Consider the following 20,428-nt stretch of genomic DNA (forward strand, 5'->3'; position numbering starts at 1 on the left):
TGTGGAGCCCTGACGTCCTGACACATCAGGGGTCACTTTTGTATTGAATGCATCTCAGCAAATAATCCTTACAAGACATGTTGCAATAGGGCGCCAATTGTAGTGACGAGGCGAGCAGGCCTGCTTTTCGTCCTGCCCAGCTTCTGCACGGCTAGCTTAGCCCCGGAAATAATAACATGGAAACTGTATTCATTTAAACACTGCCTGGCACATTATATCTAGCCTCTTCTTGGCTAACTCTCACATCTTGTTTTAACCCATATCTAGTAAGCCACGGGGTTGTGGCTTACTGGGAAAGATCCCAACCTATGTCCATCTTGGGCCAGAGCTTCATGGCATCTTCCTGTCTCTGCTTTCTTCCTCCCACAATTTTGTTCTGTCTTCCCCATCTACCTATGTTCTGACCTATCAGGCCAAGCAGTTTTCTTTACTAATTAACCAATGAAAGCAACAGATAGATAGAAGACCCTCCTACATCAAAGACACACTTCCTAATTTCTCATATGGACTGTGTGCTCAGATTCTTCTCTGGCGTCTTGTAGAACGAGGTTCACTTCTGTGTTTGTGGCTGTCTGACTTTTCTGTCCTCTGTCACATGGATGGGAGGGCACCTCAGTTGTGTTCCCTGAGCAGCTTACAGAGACACGGGAGTCTGAATACAGTGTAATCCTGCTGTCCTTGAAGATGAAGCTTGAAGATGAAAGAAACATGGAGAATGACCCAAGGGCTTAAGGAATCACTCAGACATCACGAGAACATATCCCCAAAGCAGAACAAAAATGCAATTTCACATGAGAGTCCTTTCAGTTACCACCATCTAAGGGAGAGTTGAGGCCCAGCCTTGTGGGGTATGATAGCAAGCCCTGCCCACCACCGTGCAGACTCACAGCTGCAGCGTGGGCGCCAGGGTCTTTGTGCCGTGACTTTACATTGTTGTCACATCCAGCAGAGCCAGTTTCCATGGTGTGACAGTTAATTCGGCTCCACCAGAAACATTTCTGTAGTGACTGCGTGTGTGCTGCTCCCACATGTATCACTGGGGCAGCCAAGATGGCTTAGCAGGCAGAGGTGCTTGCAGCCAAGACTGACGACCTGAGTTCAGTCCCCAGGACCCATGTGGTGGGAGGAGAGGATGATCCCTGAAAGTTGTCCTCTGATCTCCACATGTTCGCTGAGGCATATGCACCCCAGTATAGAGTAAATAAATGTAACAACAGTATGTATCATTTATGCCTCTGAGGGGTGACCACACCGGTGTGACAGCCTGGAACCTGGAGGAGGAAATGGATTTCCGCCATCCTCCTTAGGCCCCAGGCAGGAGTAGCCAGAGTCCTGGCACAGGGTCCTGTCCTGGGGAAAGCAGATGATGTTGCCGTGGAAACGGCTCCACACTGGGTGACAGACTGCCAGCCACTTCCACACTACTGCCACTACTGCTTCCACGGAGGGTGCCAGGCTTCATGCGTGGTCAGGAGGGGAGATCAGAGGCCAGCTCTGCTATGGGGACTTGGCACCTGGGTACATTAGCCTTGGTTTCCTTTTCTTTTTGGTTTTTTGACACAGGGTTTCTCTGTGGCTTTGGAACCTGTCCTGGAACTAGTTCTTGTAGACCAGGCTGGCCTCAAACTCACAGAGATCCGCCTGCCTCTGCCTCATGAGTGCTGGGATATAAAGGTGTGCACCACCACCCGGTCCAACATTTTCTTAAATTAAAAAAAAATCTTTGTGTATTCCTGTGGGATCACAGTGTAGAGGTCGGAGGAAAAGCTGGCTCTCTTCTGCCACTTGAGTCCTGGAGATGGAACTCAGCCCATCAGCCTTGGCGGCCACTGAGCCATCATAGTGGCCCTGTCTGCCTGGCTTAATTAAAAGTGATAAAACTAATGGTTTGGGGAGTCTTGAAAGAGCTAAGTTACTCAAAGGAGCATTGTTACCAGGCGAAGTGCACGGAATGAGTGTTCCTTGTGTGGCTAGCAGGAAAGTACGGACGTAGGCACAGGCAGATGCTGCGCTTCCCTGGTTGTGGGTCTCAGGAACTGGGACGCGAGAAACCAGGGAGGCAGACGTTCCTGAAGGGATCGGCCCAGCCAGAGCCTCCCACCCATCGTCAGCTGAGACTGGTCAGCCGTAGTGAATACACGGGACTCATCTGCCAGGGCGGTGACTCTGAGGGATGCTGGGGGTGGGTTTGGAACCCAGGGTGAGCTGCATGGTGGAGGCAGCTATCTGGATGGTAGGTAGACCTAGCCCAAGTTCAGTCAGCAGGGATGTCTGACCCATTCTGTCCCCTCCAGCATCAGAGGACATTGATGCCACTAGCCTGCTACCTGGTGGCCTCATGGAACCTCAGAGACTCAGGCTGGCCCATTCTCCATTAGTCAGGCTCTCAACAGAGGCGGTAGCCAGGTCAGCTGAAGTGAGCACAGGCCTTGTTTTCCAGCCACTGGAGTCCTGATGATGGTCAGCTCTTCCAGCTGACTGTGTCCGCCCTCTGGTGGTCACTCATGTGGAGCACCATGGTTTCTAAACCGTGCTCTCAGGGAAAAACTGCCTCCAATACTGTTTCTGTTTTTCGTTCGTCTGTTTAAAGATGTAAAAATGCAGGTTTGCCCCAAGCTTCTGACCCCCTGGCCGCCAGCCGCCAGCCGCCAGCCTCCAGAGCTGGCCCGGCTCTTCCCGCAGTCCTCTTCTGCCTAGTCCCAAGGTTGTGGTTCTCAGGGGTTCCTTTCCCCACTCTTTTTCTGAGCCCCCATTTTGGGGGGCTTGTAGTGATGCATCCTTCTGATCTGCACGGATGCTGCCGTACTGTGCAAATGCCCCTGTGAGCAGCCCTGTTCCTGGGGGAAGCAGGCGAGCAGCGATACTGTGAGAGCCTCAGCTGTGGACACAGGCAGTGAGGAACGCTGGTCGGTTTGGCCTTGTGGATACATTATTCCCTAAAAGCAGTGTTTGTAGTTGGTCCATGGATCAACCCAGTTCCTGTGCCCTTGAGGCAAGTGGCCTGCTAGCAAGCTGTGTCCTGGACCCTCCCACCAATCCAGGTGTACAAAGGTCGCTGCTGTACCCTGCCCCTTGTTACAGTACCAGCCAGTGCACAGCAGGTGGTTGTGTTCCAGTTTATTCCGGAGTTGTGCCGCTTTCTGCTGACTTCCAGAGGGAGTAGGGCAGGAAGAGTGACAAGGCCCAGGCTGGCTCGGGCAGCTAGAACTTTCCTCAGGTTGTGTACAGCATCTCAGTTGTCAGAAGTAGTTTCCGGTAGCATGGCATGCGATGGGGCTGCCGCCATGCTCGCTCAAAACACAGGCTCACCAATGATCAGCAAGAGGGTGGGAGGCTCCAACAACCAGAGGGCCTCCCCCAGTGTTGGATCACTTTATCGTGGAGGGCAGCCTGTAGTATCATAACATCTTTTAATATCTGTCTGTCTGTCTATTTATTATTTGTTTTTTTCAAGACAGGGTTTCTTTGTGACCAGATTGTCCTTGGACTCACAGAGATTCACCTGTCTCTGACCCAGTGGGTCTAGGATTAAGGGTGTGTGCCACCACCACCCAGCTGAATGTATTTTGTGTTATTTATTTTCATATATGCATATTCCTCCCTGTTTGCATGTGCACCACCTGCATGCAGTTGCCTACACAGGCCAACGAGGGCATCGGATCCCATGGGACTGGAGTTACAGGCAACTGTGAGCCATCTGGTGTAGGTGCCGAGAACCAAGCCTAGGTCCTCTGTGAGAGCAACCGGGTTTGTGGCCACTGAGCCACCTCTCCAACCCCCCTCCCTTTCTTTGGAAGGAAAACTCCCTTATGTTCCATGTGGGTCTCTTGAGGTCACTGCCAGTGCCACACACTGTGAGCCTTTCAAGGTTTGTCTCTTTCCGTCTGTCATGTGACCCAGGGTCATGCTCACCAGGTCCAGTAAGCAGAGTGTCATCAATATGGTGAAATGGATTGGCGGTGATGATCGGGGTCCTTCTGGATGGGCGCAGCAGGGAACCTGACACAGAGGCAGCCGTGAAGGTTATTGTCAGCGTCCCCCACTTCATCTCTGGCCCAGAAGCCTGAGCCCCTCAGATGCTGGTGTCCCCCGCACCTTGGCTTGGGTGGCTCAGAGGGTGAAAGGGAAGACCGTACTCTGGAACATCCTAGAATTCCAGGCTGCCTCAGCTTTCAGGCCAGTGTCCTTCCACCCTGGAGGCACGGTAGAGTTCTGGGTACCCAGCACAATTCTGTTAAGGGAGTTCCCAGACCACTCAGGGCTCCCCTGGGGGTAGATGTAGGTACCTGCAGATCTGAAAGCTCATAATCCCACTGTGTGTGCAGAACGAGCCGTGGCTCAGTGCCCTGACCCCCTTGCCTGGTGTTACTGGACACAGCTGGCTGCAATGTGCACTCTAGGCTGTGAGAGCCTCTGAAGATCCAAGCACTCTGACCCCTGGAGCCCGAGGTCATGTTTGAGGTGTCCAGCCTAGCTGACCCCTTGTGGCCCAGTCCCTGGGGTGGAGGGAGGCTCTAAGTGTGGGGTGCGGCTGCTGTTGATGCCTGCTCGGCGTCTCTGGGGAAATGTTTCTCTTACTGCTTCCTTTAGCACCAGAGTCCTGTTTCTGGCTCTCTCTTGCAGACTGACCAATCTCTTATTCATACAGCCTTGGGGTCTCATCTTGATGTTCATGGTCTGTGTGATAGCGAAATAAGGACAAAGCCTGGGGTTTGTCTCTTGTTCCTTTTCAAAAGTCATTTCAAAGTCACCAAGAATCACAACCCGCTCTCCCGAGTTAAAGCTGCCTATGTGCTGGCCAAGTTTCTTATTTCCTCTCACCTTTTTTTTCCTGTCTCATTTTGGTCTTTGAACTTTTTTCTTTCCTCTCTCTCTCTTCCTCTCTCTCCCTCCCTCCCTTCCTTTTTCTTTTTTTCCCAGCTCAGTTGTGCGTATATCATGTTTATCTAATATAAACTAATCCCAGTAGGAGGACATTTAGAATATTTTCTTGCCATCTGTCAGAAGTGGGCAAAGGGATTTTGTTATCACCAATCTCTTCAATTGCGTGGTGAAGTTTAGCACTACGCAGTTTGACAAAGTGCTTTTGTGTTTATGTTATTGTGTGTATGCATCGAAAGGTCTTCCATGTGGGTTCAGGAGAGGCACTGATCAGTGCCATAGACAGCCAGCAAATAGTGTGGGAGGTCAGAGGAGAGGTCCAGCCCCAGCAGTAAAGACACAGTATGGCAGTGGCTCTGAGGAGAGGATTTAGGACCCACGTGACAGAACAAGGGTCTCTTCTTGTCTCTTTCTGAGGATGGGGAGGTTTAGGCTCTCTGATTTCCAGGAAGAAGGCAGAGAAGAGGGATGGAGTCAGGATGTGGGGCCACCAATAGCCACTTTGAGGTAAACGCACTTCCCTGGGCCAGAGATGCTGATACTCTGCTCATCGCATTTTATGTGAATGGCATTTGTCTGTAAATGTGCATGTGCACCATGTGTGTGCAGTGCCTGAGGAGGCCACAAGAGGGAGATAGATCCCTCTGGAGATGGACTGAAGACAGTTGTGAGCCACCATGTGGATGCTGGTATTTGAACCCCTGTCCTCTGGAAGAGCTGCCAGTGCTTTTAACCACTGAGTCACCTTTCCACCCACCTTCCTTTCTTTTTAATATTAATATTTATTTAAAATATAAAGATAAATGGGAAACCAATATCACGGTATTGCAGAGACCTGTTAAGTGCCACTCACATTAACTCTGTAGGTGGGATGTGGGGTCGCTGTTGTAACTCCCCTCTGTGTGTTTACGAGACTCTGACTACAGTTCCTTGGGCTTATGGCTTTAAGGGTGTGTAGCATTAAAATGGTCTCAATTCCTGGGGCGCTCACCTCTGCAAACATCCGTGGGTTATAGCACTGAAAACAGAAAACCCAGCCTGAGATTTGCGTGTAAGATGTCTGATTTTTTTTTTTTTTACATTGAACCTATTTTTCCTGCAGCTATAGAAATTCCACAGATGCTAGGTGTGCTCCCAGTGGCATCCCCCAGTGGTAGCCCCTTGGGATGTGCTCAGAAAAGCAGCCTCGGTGTTTCGAGGGCCCTCCAGATCCTTATCACCGTGTCTGTCTTTCCCGTGTCTGTTTGGCCCCTTTGGGGGTGCTGCTCAGACAGCAAGCAGTGCAGTCTTTGGCTTTCCCTGCAGTGTAGTTTCCTGTGCTCTGCCTGATGTTTGTGCATCAGTAGTTGGCTCCCTGTTTTGTGTTTTGAAGCAGCTTCCATGGCACAAGTGTGCCGCACTGTATGTCACCATTAGCGCTTTGACAGACATCTGGGGCCTTTCCAGTCTTGAGAATTACAAGAGGAATTGCTGGAAAGAGGCTTTTTACAAATCCTGCCTCTAGAGTGACTGTCCAGGTCAAGCAATTGCCAGGTTTAATTTTCCTTTTTAGTTGTCGATTTATTTATTTATTTATTTATTTATTTATTTATTTATTTATTTCTGCAGTGCTAGGGATTGCACCCCCACCTTTGCATGCCAGGCAGAGGGCCTGCCGCTGTGCTGCACCCCCAGACTTTGGCTTTTGATGTGGAGTTCTACATACAGCATGGACTGGCGTGAAACTCACCACAGTCCTGTTTCTGCCTGTGCTGCAGCACACACTCCTGACTTTTAAAGACACCAAGCTGGTTTACAGCATCGTTATCCTATTCATACCCCACTGTCAAGGTGTGGGTGATGCAACTTCTCCCCAGTTCACACCCCGCTGTCTAGGTGTTGATGATGTGGCTTCTTCCCATGATACACTCCCCACTGTCAAGGTGTGGGTGATGCAACTTCTCCCCAGTTCACACCCCGCTGTCTAGGTGTTGATGATGTGGCTTCTTCCCATGATACACTCCCCACTGTCAAGGTGTGGGTGATGTGGCTTCTTCCCAGTTCACATCCTGATGTCTAGGTGTGAGTGATGTTACTTCTCACCACCCCAATTGGTTCTGACTCTCCCTCTGGGATGTTGTATTTTAGCTGTTCTGATAGGTGTGCAGCAGTGTCTCATTTGTGGCTTAATTTGCATTTCCCTGCTTTCTGTGGTAGTGAATTTGCTGGCCATTCATCCTTTTTGGTACAGTGTCTCCGTGCCTTCGATGTTAGATCAGCCTTCGACAGTGGACTTCACCTCATGGTCACTCTCTAGACAGCTTGTAGTTTGTGTTTAAGCTGGTCCATTGAGTCAGTTGTCCATGGTGTTGGCTGATGTTGAGGTTCCCTCGTGATTTTCTGAGTGGCTGTCCAGTTTCCCAGGCTGCCTGTGACACCGAGTCTCCCTGTGGCTTTGTCCCGTTGGTCGGACCCACTTTTGGGTGCTGTTTGTGGCTGTCTTTATGTCTGGCCATGACCATCAGCTCTTTCTCTGTAGTGAGATCTCCTTGTGTTCTTGAAGCAGCGTTGTGTAGTCACACACAGTCCCAGCCTCTATGCGCCCTCATGCTAGTCCATCCATATTTGGGAATCTCACATCAAAGGTGCCAGAGGAGTGGGCCTTCAAGTACAGGACTGTGAGTGTGGATTTTCTGGGGTTTGCTTTACATTGTTTGCAGGTTAATAGCTAGGGATTCACATTTAGGATTGGTGCATGTGCACGTGTGTGTGCATGTTATGTATACATGCACATGTGCGTAAATATATATGAATATGCATATCTACATAATATATGCATGCAGATATGTATATGCACACATGTATCTATTTAAACACAAGTATGTATTCATGTTTGTGTTCATGGTGCATGCATATGCATGTGTGAACATGCCTATGTGTCTATGTTTATGATGTATGAGTGTATGTATATGTGAACATGCATATGCATACATGTCCACACATGATACATGCACACATATACACACGCACATATGTGGACATTTATGTGTATACATGTCTAGTCCATGATGTATTCATGTATATATGCACACATGTGTCTCTGTGTATGCAAGTGTATGTACATACACACCTATGTTTATGATGTGTATATGAACACATATGTGCATATATGCCTGTATAGACTATATGTATGCATGTGTAATCTATGGATGATACATTTATGTATATATATGTATAGGTATGTGTGTAAGCAGTCTGTGTATATGATGTATGTATATATGTATATGTGTGTACATATATTGTTGCTGAATTGGCTTGTTCACTGTGATGCAAAGTTTCATTGGCCTCTGATCAGTTTGGTTTGCTCAGACGTCTTTGCTATCAATACAGCTGTCACTGATTTCCATTTGCTGCCGTTGTTACAACTTTTCTCATCTTTTACACTCCATCTACCAGTTTTACTAAACTTTTATGTGAGTTTCTTGTAGGCAGCTTATAGTTGGGTCATGCTTTGTTTTAATTCTACTCTTCCAGTCTCTGTCTTTAAATTGCTGTGTTTATGTCACTTATATTTAATGTAACTATTAAAATATTTGCTCGTGTGTGTGACAATTGACTTTTGTTTTCTGTTTGCCTTAAATTCCTTTGTTTCCTTCTTACTACCTTGGAGTTTGCTGAACATGCGATTCCCTTTGACCTTTTTCCATGTGGTGTTACTGAATTCTTCTCTTGCATAGATTTTGTTTAGTAGTTGCTCCTAGGTTTTTATACCAACTTGTCAGAGTCCATTAGTGTCATCATTTTACTAGTTCAAGGGTGGTCTGGAAAATTTCTCCCTTTCAAATGCTTTATTTTTATATAATTGTCTAAATGTCGTTTTATATTTTTGCCTTAGCCATCAAACATAACTGAGAAGACATAGTAGAAGGAGGCTGTCCACTTTGCGCCTGCGTTTGCCGCGTTCTCTTGCTTTCCTTCCTACACGCCAAGCTTTCTCCTTAGAATCATTTACTTTCACCATCCTTCAGGCTAGTTTGTTAGCGACCAGTTCTGGGCACTGACAGTTTCAGAGGATTGGGGACTTAGTGGCCGTCAGTGAAGACAAGAAAGAAGGCAGAGGAATGACTTCACACTGGGGCAAACACCTCAACTACATAAACATTTCAGATATGAAACACGCATTGTGGCATATCCGTGTAATGGAATATTATGTTAGAGCAGAGAAAATGCATGGTCAAATCTCAAATGTGGGAATCCAAGAGGCCAGGGGAAGATACCCAGAATACGGCTGCATGGACATAAACGTTAGAGACTGAGAACTGCAGACGGGTGGCCGAGAGAAGGCTGTTGCCTGGGGTTACCCACAGAACAGGAAAAATGCTGGAAACTGAGGGTGTCTTGGTTACAGACACTGTCCAGATGTGTCTCACTGCGGGCTTTACAGGGCTGGTAAGATGGCCCAGTGGGCAAGGGAGCTGGCCACCAAGATGACCCTGCAGCAGAGGGAGAGAACCTGCTCCTCTTCCTCACGCGCTGTGGCGGGTGCACCCACACTGCCAAGAAGAAAATAAGAACTTACAGTTTACTGCTTCTCAGGTGAACTTTGGTGTAGCTGTCTAAAGGTGCCATGTTAGCCCGTGTTCCCACAATGCAGGCGGAGCCCCGCGAGGCACCCTGAAGTGACACCCCTTCTCGTTACAGGCGATCACACTCTTAACGGAATTAATCCGGGAGAACTTCAGGAGCAGCAAGCTGAAGCAGTGCCTCCTGCCCACACTTGGGCAGCTCATCTACCTCGTTGCCACCCAGGTGAGGCTGCCCGCTGAACTTTGGCCCCTGTGAACCTCCCATAGACACCCTTCTCCTCTCCCCTTAGATACTGTCCACTTCTGGGGAAGGGATCTCCTGTGATCCTGGTGTCCTCTCCTGTCCCTCCTGTCCCTCCTCCGTCCTCCACTCCCTCTTTAGCTTAGGAGAGTCTCAGCGTATTTTAAAACGAAGGGACTAAGGTTGTTGGTGTTCTCGAGTCCTTTGGGAGGAGACAGTGTTGCCTTCCCACAGTAAGAAAACCCCAGTTTAAATGAGACTGCTCCGTGCAGACGTGCGCATGACTATGGGAACTTTCCATGGCAGGATGGGGAAGTGCAACTGAAGTCAGTGGTCACAGCTCACACTTGTGAGTTTTAGATAACTGTGGGATGTCACAGCTCACACTCATGAACATTAGAAAATTGTGGGTTGCCACATCTCGCACCTGTGAGCTATACATGTTTGGACAGGTTTCTCTCTGTATTTTTAAAGTTTTGTTTCCCCAACTTTCCTGTCTCTAGCCCGCCTTGCCCTGCTGTGCCTGTGTATCTGTGTACACACTTTCTCCCATGACACCTGTATTTCTCTCTCAGGATGACCTGGCCAGGCTTCCCTGGCTCCCGAGTGGCCTGCACCCTCTCCAGCCTCTTCCCCTCCTGAACTTTCTTTGTAACCCCCATCTCTATCCTGACGTATTTATTTCCTTTAGAATATGTTTCTGTCTCGTTCTTTCTTCAGCTCTGTCTTGTGGTTGCATGTTCGTTTAGAAGTCTCAGGTCTAAGTATGTTAGTTAAGTGTCCTCTTGAGGGCTGGGGATAGAGCCCAGCAGGTGTGGGACCCTGGGATCAATCCCCAGGACCACAGATGAATCAGTAAATGAGTACACAAATGAGTCAAGGAATATATGTATTGTGTGCAGGCCCTGGAGTGGGCAGGGAGGGCTGAGGAGGCTGCAGAGGTGGGGTGATGGAAGACCACCATGGCCCAGACAGATGCCTCACCCCAAGAACACTGAGAACTCGTAGGTGTTATGACAGCCTCTTAGCTCTGCTCTGGTTTAAATGAAGGGAATAGATAGAGGACTCCCAGGTTCTAGGAGAATGAGCCAGGGAGGAGCAGTAGTGGTCTCTGAGCAGAGGGAGCCTCGCTGGGGCTAAGGCCATCGAAGGTCTAAGAGGACTGAAGAGAACCCACTGGGTGGTGACGGGAAAGCCTCTGGGAACTTGGGTCTGGGAAGATGGAGAAATGACTTAGCTCAGAAGCCACATAAATGCCAGCTGGGTGTGGTGGGAGATGGGGTTCCCAGAGCAAGCTTGCTCATGAGGCTAGCTGGATCGGTGGACTCTGGGTTCAAGTGAGAGATGCTGCCTCAGCGTAGAAGCCACAGACTCGGGAAAGATGGCCGACAACCTCTGGCTGTCACGCCTGTATGTATGTGAACGTAGACAAACACCACACTCGGCACACATCACAGAATGGTTGGTGACCACAGTCTGTTTATGTATTCTTACCTGGAGTGGGGTACAGAGTCAGGTGAGTGGGCTGAGGAGACTGAGAAGCCAGCACACGGCGGTCATCTGAGGTGATGGAGAAGGAGGTGGCGCCTCCTGGAGCCCAGGGGCCTGCAGCACACTATGTAGCTGAGGGTGTCTGGAGAGGGAGACAGTCAGCCTACTGAGGTGGAGACGAGAATCAGTGGAGGGGGACATATTGTGTCCAGGAGTGATAGAGGATCTGCTGTCCATGGGCCTGGAGAAAGCAGACTGGGAATGTAGCCCTGAGCCAACGTGGACGGAGGTATTAGTGGGGCTGTCCCTCAGGACACTGGAAGCTTCCCAGTGTGTGTGTGTGTGTGTGTGTGTGTGTGTGTGTGTGTTAGTGGGGTCTGTCCCTCAGGACACTGGAAGCTTCCCAGTGTGTGTGTGTGTGGGAGTGGGGTCTGTCCCTCAGGACACTGGAAGCTTCCCAGTGTGTGTGTGTGGGAGTGGGGGCTGTCCCTCAGGACACTGGGCATCATGTAGAGCTGTGCTTCCCAGCGTGAGTGGCATGTGCAGAGTGAACATGGTTGTGTCTTTCTCACTGGTCTCCCCGAGGAGGGAACACTGCACCAAGTGGCAGGAGGGTCACAGGTTAGACACAGAAATAGAGATGGTCAGATAACTGGAAAAGCCAGAGAGTGGGGTCCAGGTGCCGAGGGTGCTGATCATACTTTGCTCATGGACTCTGACCTGTGGTGTCTCCTCAAGCAGGAACCCCGCTGCTTGAGCCTAGACCTGGAGGAAGCAATAACCATCTGCCTGCACCCTGGACTTCCCAGTAAGGGCAAAAGTATGGCCAGGAAGGAAGGCATTTCAGGCTTTTGACAGGAGTGGAGAATTGTAGGCCAGGTGATCCCAGTGGCTGGGGATGGGGGTCTGTGGAAGGAGGAGCGAGGGCAGGGGGCAGATGGACTGGGGTCACCTCTGTCTTCCCCCTCCCAACACAGTCTTTCCTCCCTTTGCTTTTCTCCGCTCCTTGTCTAAGGCTTGTATAGGGTGAGTGGCCCGGCCTTGACTCTCGAGGCTGCTGGAGCCTGGGTTTTCACCGTGGTCACTCTGGTAGCAGTTGCGTGTGCAGCATCTTCACCTCACTCCAAATAACGGGTGCTGCTCAGTGGGCTGGGGACACAGGCTGCACACGGCAGCAGGAGAACCCGGGTCAGGAGCCAGTGGTGATTTCTCCGGGACCTGGACAGCTTCAGATGTGGGTTGGAGGCTTCTGCTCAACGGGTGAAGATCTTTTGGCGCCATCTTCACTGTCTTCCCTCACCTTCCTTTTTTAGGAAGAAAAGAACCAGCACCCCAGGGACTGCTGGACTGTGCCCTTGGCTGCGCACACCGTGCTGATGAGGTGCCTGCGGGAAGGGGTAAGGAGCCTTTGTTCTCCATAGACCAGGCACCTGCAGTCGCCCTCCAGGCGAGCACAGCCTGCAGCAGTCAGGGTTGCTTGTAAGCTGAGTGTTGCTCCTGAAATTAAATAACCTGGGCAAGCTGGCATCCTTGTTTGTTTAAGTGCCCTGTTTAAAAGATGATTGGAAATCCAGGTATGGTGGTACACACTTTTAAACCTAGCACTTGGGAAGCAGAGGCAGGTGAATCTCTGTAAGTTCCAGGGACAGCCAGGGCTACACAGAGAAACCCTGTCTTGGGAGCCGTGGAAGATGATGGGAAATATGGACAGCATGGCCTGACCATCTTCTGCAGCAGAGGTTGTTAACCTGTTAGCCAGCAGAGGGTGGCGTGTCAGGAGTCCTGCATATCATTTGTTTACATTATGATTTGTAACAGTAGCAAAAGCCATGAAGTAGCAAGGGAATAATGTTACGGCTGGGGTCACCACAGCAAGAGGGACTGGACTGAGGTCACAGTGTTAGGAAGGCTGAGAACCACTGCTCTGTAAGATGCTGTTAATTACCCTGTCTCTGTCCCAGATGTTTCCAGGGCAGCCCGGCAGGCAGATGTGCGGGCCCTCTGTGAGCCCCCTGCCCCATGAGGAGCTTGTTGCTGTTGTCCCGAGCTCCACACGATGGCCACCCTGTGACCCATTGTCCTCTAGCTCCATGTCACCGTGCAGAGTGCTTAGAAACTGGCCTGGCAGGTTGGTGGCCTCTGTCTGTCCAAGGAAAAGCCAGAGGCTAAAGACATTAATTACTACAAAAATGTGTCCTGGGTGTGTGGAGTCTTGTTTGGACAGATAAGGGGTGGCACTCATTGTCATCAGGGGGCAGATTATATGTGGCCACTGGTCTCATTGAGACTGGCCATTGGGGGTGGGGACTCTCAGAGGTGTTAGAAGTCAGGCTTTGTGTGGGTATTGCAGGTCACTAGGGTGGGCTCTGTGTCTGTGAGAGAGTGGGCGTGGGCATTGCAGGTAACGGGAGAGCCTCATGGCTGTGAGAAAGTGAACGTGGGCATCACAGGTCACTGGGGTGAACTCTGGCCATGAGACAGTGGGCGTGGGCATTGCAGGCGATGGGAGAGCTCCGTAGCTCCACTGTGAGAGAGTGGGTCCTCTGTTTCTTATTTTTGCCTTTCCATCTCTGTGTGCAAGTTTTGCAGATAACCTAACATGGAGAATACTATTTGATAGCCCTGACGTGTTTTTTTTTTTTTTTTAAAGATTTTTTTACTTATTATGTATACAGTGTGTTCTGCCTGCATGTACACCTGCAGGCCAGAAGAGGGCACCAGATCTCATTATAGATGGTTATGAGCCACCATGTGGTTGCTGAGAATTGAACTTAGGTCCTTTGAAAGAATGGTCAGTGCTTTCAATTGCTGAGCCATTTCTCCAGCTCCATGAGAATACTATTTGATCACTAAATTATTACTAACAATTTGAAAATATGGATAAAGTTTTGTGTTTTAGTAACACACTTGCTTCTTTTTCTTTCTTTTTTTATTGATTTTATTGAGCTATACATTTTTCTCTGCTCCCCTCCCTGCCTCTCCCCTTCCCTCCAACCCTCTCCCATGGTCCCCATGCTCTCAATTTACTCAGGAGATCTTGTCTTTTTCTACTTCACACATAGATTAGATCCATGTATGTCTCTCTTAGAGTCCTCATTGTTGTCTAGGTTTTCTGGGATTGTGATTTGTAGGCTGGTTTTCTTTGCTTTATGTCTAAAAGCCACTTATGAGTGAGTACATGTGATATTTGTCTTCCTGGATCTGGGTTACCTCACTCAAATATAATGTTTTCTAGATCCAGCCATTTGCCAGAAAAATGTCAATATGTCATTATTTTTTTTCTGCTGTGTAGTACTCCATTGTGTAAATGTACCACATTTTCCTTATCCATTCTTTGGTCGAGGGGCATTTAGGTTGTTTCCAGGTTCTGGCTATGACAAACAAAGCTGCTATGAACATAGTTGAGCACATGTCCTTGTGGCATGATTGAGCATCCGTTGGATATATATCCAAAAGTGGTATTGCTGGGTGGGTTTTGAGGAAGGTTGTTTCCTAATTTTCTGAGAAATTGCCATACTGACATCCAAAGGGGTTGTACCAGCTTGCATTCCCACCAGCAATGCAGGAGTGTTCTCTTTACCCCACATCTTCTCCAGCATAAGTTGTCTTCAGTGTTTTTGATCTTGGCCATTCTTACAGGTGTAAGGTGGAATCTCAGAGTTATTTCTATTTTCATTTCTCTGATGGCTAAGGATGTTGAACATTTCCTTAAGTGTCTTTCAGCCATTTTAGATTCCTCTGTTGAGAGTTCTCTGTTTAGGTTTGTACTCCATTTTTTCTTTATTGGATTATTTGTTCTTTTGATGATAAATTTCTTGAGTTCTTTGTATATTTTGGAGATCAGTCCTCTGTCCAATGTGGGGTTGGTGAAGATCTTTTCCCATTCTGTAGGCTGTCGTTTTGTCTTGTTGACCATGTCCTTTGCTTTACAGAAGCTTTTCAGTTTCAGGAGGTCTCATTTATTAATTGTTTCTCTCAGTGTCTGTGATACAGGGATTATATTTAGGAAGTGGTCTCCTGTGCTGATAAATACGCTTGTGTTTTTATACCCTGAATTATATGTATTGTGTGTGTGTGCATGTAAACATAAGACTTGACATGTATATGTGTGTCAAGATTTGTTATAATTTATGAAGATTCTCTGTATTGGAGAAGTAGTTCAGTGTGGTTTTGGCAGTGAGAACCCCATTTTCCTTGCCTGCACTGACTACCTGCCACCATTTGCCCCACTGATAGAGTCCTTGCAGAATGTGACATGGGACACAGGTGTTCTCCCAGAGCTAGGGTGCAGTGGTCCCTGGGATAACAAAACTGCCTGATGCATCCAGGACCGATGTAAATCCAGTCCATACCAATGTAAAATTTTCATTGCTATATCATATCTTCCTTATTTTTTTTAAAAAAGAGATTGACTGGCCATTAACAATTTATACCCAACCCCTTTTAAATGAAAACAAACATTTATAAATAATCATTTTGGGAGTTTGGGCATAATTTTCTCCAAAGTACTTTCTGCTTTTTGTTGGGCGAAGTATTTTTATGATTCACAGAGAACTTTCAGAGGATCTTGTTTCATCAAACTATGGTACCTTGGAAGGAACCACAGGTTCTTATCTTTTGTGGAAACAAAAGCAGAACCTTTTTTCTAAAGTAACATATCCTTAGACTCAGATTTTCAAGACCTTTATGTTGGGTTAACTTAGGAGCTCCCACAACCAGATGTCTCTCTGCAGTCAAAAAATCCAAAGAAAACACAATAGTATACATAATCCCAACTCTCTGTGTATTTTTCATCTTTACATGGCTTATTTTCTCTATTAATTTTTAATATTTATTTTGTTATCTTTACTCCTTTAATCTATGACTCTCTGTAGTCTTGTCTATACTTTTCTCTCTCTCTCTCCCAAGCCTACGTACATTTTTGAAACATACTGTGACCTGTTTAGAGATTTATTTTTGTCTGAATCTTATTTTTGCTTATCTGCAATCATTTTCGGACCAGGAACACTTTTAAAATGGTAAGCAGCTTGGTTGCAGTGGCCCTGGATGCTGGCTCTGCCTCTCTCAGCCTTTCAATATGATGGAGGTACCTTTACCGCCAGCTGTGGGACTTCCAGGTGGGAGCTGCCCTCACCACCTCAACTCTAGGAAGCACTTGGCCCATGCTAACACCAAGTAACTTGCAGCAGGCTGCCCACAAACCCCATTTAAGTGCTAGGCCTCCTGAAAGAGCCAGAGCTGTTCGTGCAACTGGCATGAACCAGGAAGCCTTCTCTTAAAGGAGCTGCGGTACCCCCCCCCCCCACTGCCGGCAAACAGAGCCCATCCCTACCCCAAATGCGGCTACCAAGAACCTGTGCTAAACTCTGTTCTTTTGCGTCTAGTTGCGTCTAGATTTCCTTCCCAGCTCTCCCTGGTTTTATGTGGATGTAGTTGCCCCCTATTGGTGCACCATTTTGTAGAAGGAGACTGCTTGTTCATTTCTCAGCCGCCCAGACCCAAATAATAACACAGAAAATATATTAATACAACACTGTTTGACTGATAGATTATGCATATTTCTAGCTAACTCTTATATCTTAAATTATCCCATTTCTAATAGTCCATCAATTACCACAGGGTTGTGGCCTACCGGTAAGGTTCTGGTTGGCAGTTGGCGTCATTTTCTTTGGCAGCTACATTGCATCTCCCTGACTCCACCTTCTCTCTCTCTCTCTCTCTCTCTCTCTCTCTCTCAGAGATTTCTCTGTTCGGATTTCCTGCCTGGCTTTATTCTGTGCCCTGCCATAGGCTGAAACCGCTTTATTCATCAACCACTAAAGCAACACATATACAGAAGGACATTCCACATCAATATTCCAAAAATAATTCTGTGTTTGAAGAAGCTAAGGTCATAAGACTCAACTCTTGTCTTGTTTTCTCACAAGCACTCAGAATTCTCTACACAGCTTCATTCTTGGAATGTGTTCTGACATCTATTCAATACTCCATCTAAATAAAACAAGTATTTCTAGTTAAAATAAACACTGTGGGCAGAGGCTTCTTCTGGACCAGAGCACAGGCATCTATCCCAGCTCTTGGGGAAAATGCTCCACTTCTCACAGGTGTGCTCCTCAGCTGAGGAATCCTGCTGGGTCATAGTGACTCAGAGCTGTGTTTTCTCTGTTTGCTGTTGAGTGAGGGCTGCCTGGTTTCTGGGAATGTCCCCTTTTCTTTATTCAAAGATTTCTTCTAAAGGGAGACTTTATTTTAAATAACAAGGAAAACTTTTATTGATATCTTTATTATAGCTTTCTTTATTGTATTGTCAAATGTTCAGTAAAACAAAAATCTCTAAACAAACCCAGTTATGGTTTTTCCTCATGACTTTCCCATGTTGAAGATGGGGCCGCATGCCTACAGGGCATGGTGGTACTCACCGCATATACTGCTCCACATTCATGCCAGCTGCACGGATGTGTCCCTCCGTGTGAGTTCTTCTTCCTACGGTGGGCTACATTTGTAAAGTTCTTACCATTGGAGCCATCTGAAAAGCAACAAGATGACAGCTCTAACTGAAGGATTTCCCACATTTATTAAGTTCATAATTTTCTCAAAACTATTTGTTTCGTGAAAAACCGAGCCACCTGGCTATTGATCTTTCCATATTTATTACACTAATCAATACTAATTTTAGAAAGGTTTCATGCTTAGTGGGGCCCAAGTATTCTCTGAATAGTCAGTCACACTCTAGCTTTAGAAGGAGCTCTCTTAGCCGGGCGGTGGTGGCGCACGCCTTTAATCCCAGCACTCGGGAGGCAGAGGCAGGCGGATCTCTGTGAGTTCGAGACCAGCCTGGTCTACAAGGGCTAGTTCCAGGACAGGTTCCAAAGCTGCAGAGAAACCTTGTCTCGAAAAAAACAAAANAAAAAAAAAAAAAAAAAAAAAAAAAAAAAACCAAAAAAAAGAAGGAGCTCTTTTCTGTGTGCATTCTCATAAACACAACAAGGGGGGGGGGAGCCTGCTGAAGGTTTCTCACATTTAGCATATTGGTTTTTATTTTAAACTAAATTCTTCCGTGCTTTGCTGTGTTACTTTCCTTTGTTGCTCTGATAAATCCCCACCGGTGAAGCCTGAGGGAGGAAGGGTTTGTTTTGCCTTTGGTTTGAGGGCATGCAGTCCACCCAAGCAGGGAAGGCATGGTGGCAGGCAGTTCCACAATGATGGGAACTTGTGGCTTGGACTCCTCAATTTTTTACTTCTCAGTGCAGCAGGACGCAGAGAAGGAAGAATTCTGACTTTCTTTTCTTTCCATATTTTCCTTTTTTAACTTTTTTTTTCTCAACCTAAGATCTCAGATCATAGTATGGTATCACTGACTTGAGCAGTAGGACTTTTCTCTTTAGTTAATTGTCTTTGGACATGACATCACAGACTTGTTCAAGGGTATGTTTCCTAGTTGATTCTAAATGCAGTCAGTTGACCGTGAGAAATTAACGATCATATTTGCTTAGAGTTGATACCCTCGAAACCTTTCACATCTGTTGTCCTTCTACAGCAGACTTTCCTGTGTGGTTTCTAACATGGGCCTTCCAGCTGCAGCGTCTTTAAGATTCAGTACTTTTAAATTTTATTTCCAGTATGAGTTCTCTGAAGTCATATAATGGGTGCTCCAGTTGAGACACCTCCCATGATCTCTTGTATGAATGATCTGGGTGAAGAATTCCACTAGAGACCTTCCTGCATGTGTTACATTGGAGGGGTTTATTCCACTGAGTTTGTTCATGTTTTAAGTAGGCCCCCATACTTGCTACAATGTTTCTACTTCTGGCTGGCAACAATGTTTCTACTTCTGGCTGGCAACAATGTTTCTACTGCCTGAGGCATACTTGCTACAATGTCTCTACTTCCGTCACTTTCACAGGATTTCCTTGCTGCATCCATTTTCTTATGTTCAGCTAGATGAAAACAGTCAATAAAGGATCCTCCACAGCGTGACCTCCAGGGCTTTCCTGTGCTATAGTGCTTATCTGTGCTCTGAGGAGTGTCTCACTTACAAAGACCTTCTCAGGTGCTGTGTTATTTACTTTTTTAGTAGTACTGATTTGTGAGGTCCATCAAGGGTGACTAGAATAATATAGTCTCATACCCTTTGTAGCAATGTTGTTTTAAATTTTAAAAAATTATTTGTGTGTGTGTGTGTTTATGTGAGTGGGTGAGTGTGGTGCCCAAGGAGGACAGAGGAGAGCAGAGTGCATTGTATTCCCTGGATCTGGAACTACTGGCAGTTGTGAGTTGCTCAGTATGATACTGGGAACAGAGCTTGGTTTCTCTGAAAGAACAGTACCCTCTCTTAACCACTAAGACATCTCTTCAGCCTTATCCAGAGTATATGAAATATCACATTATCTTTGGATTTTTTTTGCTGGAGTTATTTTTATATCTTCTACTCTTTTCTTAGTCTTTCTTCTTCCAAGTTGAATGCATAGGCTGTATTGTAACAATCACTGAAGATCTTTCCACTAAATCTATTACTTTTTATTAATTGAATTTTTTGTGTGTGCATGTGCATGCATGCATGTGTGTGTGTGTGTGTGTGTGTGAAAGAGAGAGAGAGAGAGAGAGAGAGAGAGAGAGAGAGAGAGAGAGGGCAGAGGACAACTTTAGCTTTCCTTCCTCCAGCGTCACACATTTCTATTTATTTATTTATTTTGAGCCTGAAACTTGCCCTGTATGCTGGGCTGGCTGGAGAGTTGCTCTCAGGGACCCCCCTGTCTCCACCTCCCCAGCAGTGGAATTCTGACCCCACCACCATGCCTGGCTCTTTTCATATGTGTTCTGACAATCAAAAGGCCTCTTACTCCCAAGACAACTCGTCCCTCACTTACTCACCCCACCAACTGGTCCCTCTCCCCAGCCTTGAGTTTTCTCATGCAGAGCTGCACTCTGCTATCTGCTTGGGAATGTTTAAGGAGCAGTCAGAGCCAAAGTGTGACCTGTCATTGAGTGCTGAAGTTTTGCATCATTTACGCATTCACGCTTTTCATTGGTTCAGTCATTCATTCATTGGGTGTATGTGCACACTTGTGGATATCCACGTGCTATGATGTGCATTCCGCAGTCAGAGGACAGCTTGAGGGAACTGGTCTCATGTTCCACTATGTGGGTTCCAGGAATCAAACTCAGGATTGGCGGCGAACACCTGCTGAGCTGGTCCCCTGGCCCCTTTAAGCAGGTCTGTGCTTCCTGAAAACAGTTTGATGGGCTGATG

General features: G+C 47.2%; 1 protein-coding gene across 6 annotated transcripts in view; it reads left to right on the top strand.

Annotated features, from left to right (window-relative positions):
* Ulk4 (unc-51 like kinase 4) overlaps window positions 1–20,428 on the top strand; it is a 271,119-nt gene that overhangs the window by 37,160 nt on the left and 213,531 nt on the right. For all 6 annotated transcript variants that reach the window (XR_007591528.1, XR_007591527.1, XR_007591526.1 and 3 more), the window contains exons 18-19: window positions 9,562–9,669; window positions 12,492–12,575. Coding sequence is in view for 3 of the 6 variants with exons in the window: in XM_050141472.1 (XP_049997429.1) it covers window positions 9,562–9,669; window positions 12,492–12,575 (192 nt within the window). In the remaining 3 variants the exon portion in view is untranslated. The remainder of the gene's footprint in view (window positions 1–9,561; window positions 9,670–12,491; window positions 12,576–20,428) is intronic.

Source organism: Alexandromys fortis, unplaced genomic scaffold (genome assembly GCF_014885135.2).
Source record: "Alexandromys fortis isolate MF-2015 unplaced genomic scaffold, M_Fortis_MF-2015_v1.1 scaffold_44, whole genome shotgun sequence".
Taxonomy (NCBI): Eukaryota; Metazoa; Chordata; class Mammalia; order Rodentia; family Cricetidae; genus Alexandromys; species Alexandromys fortis.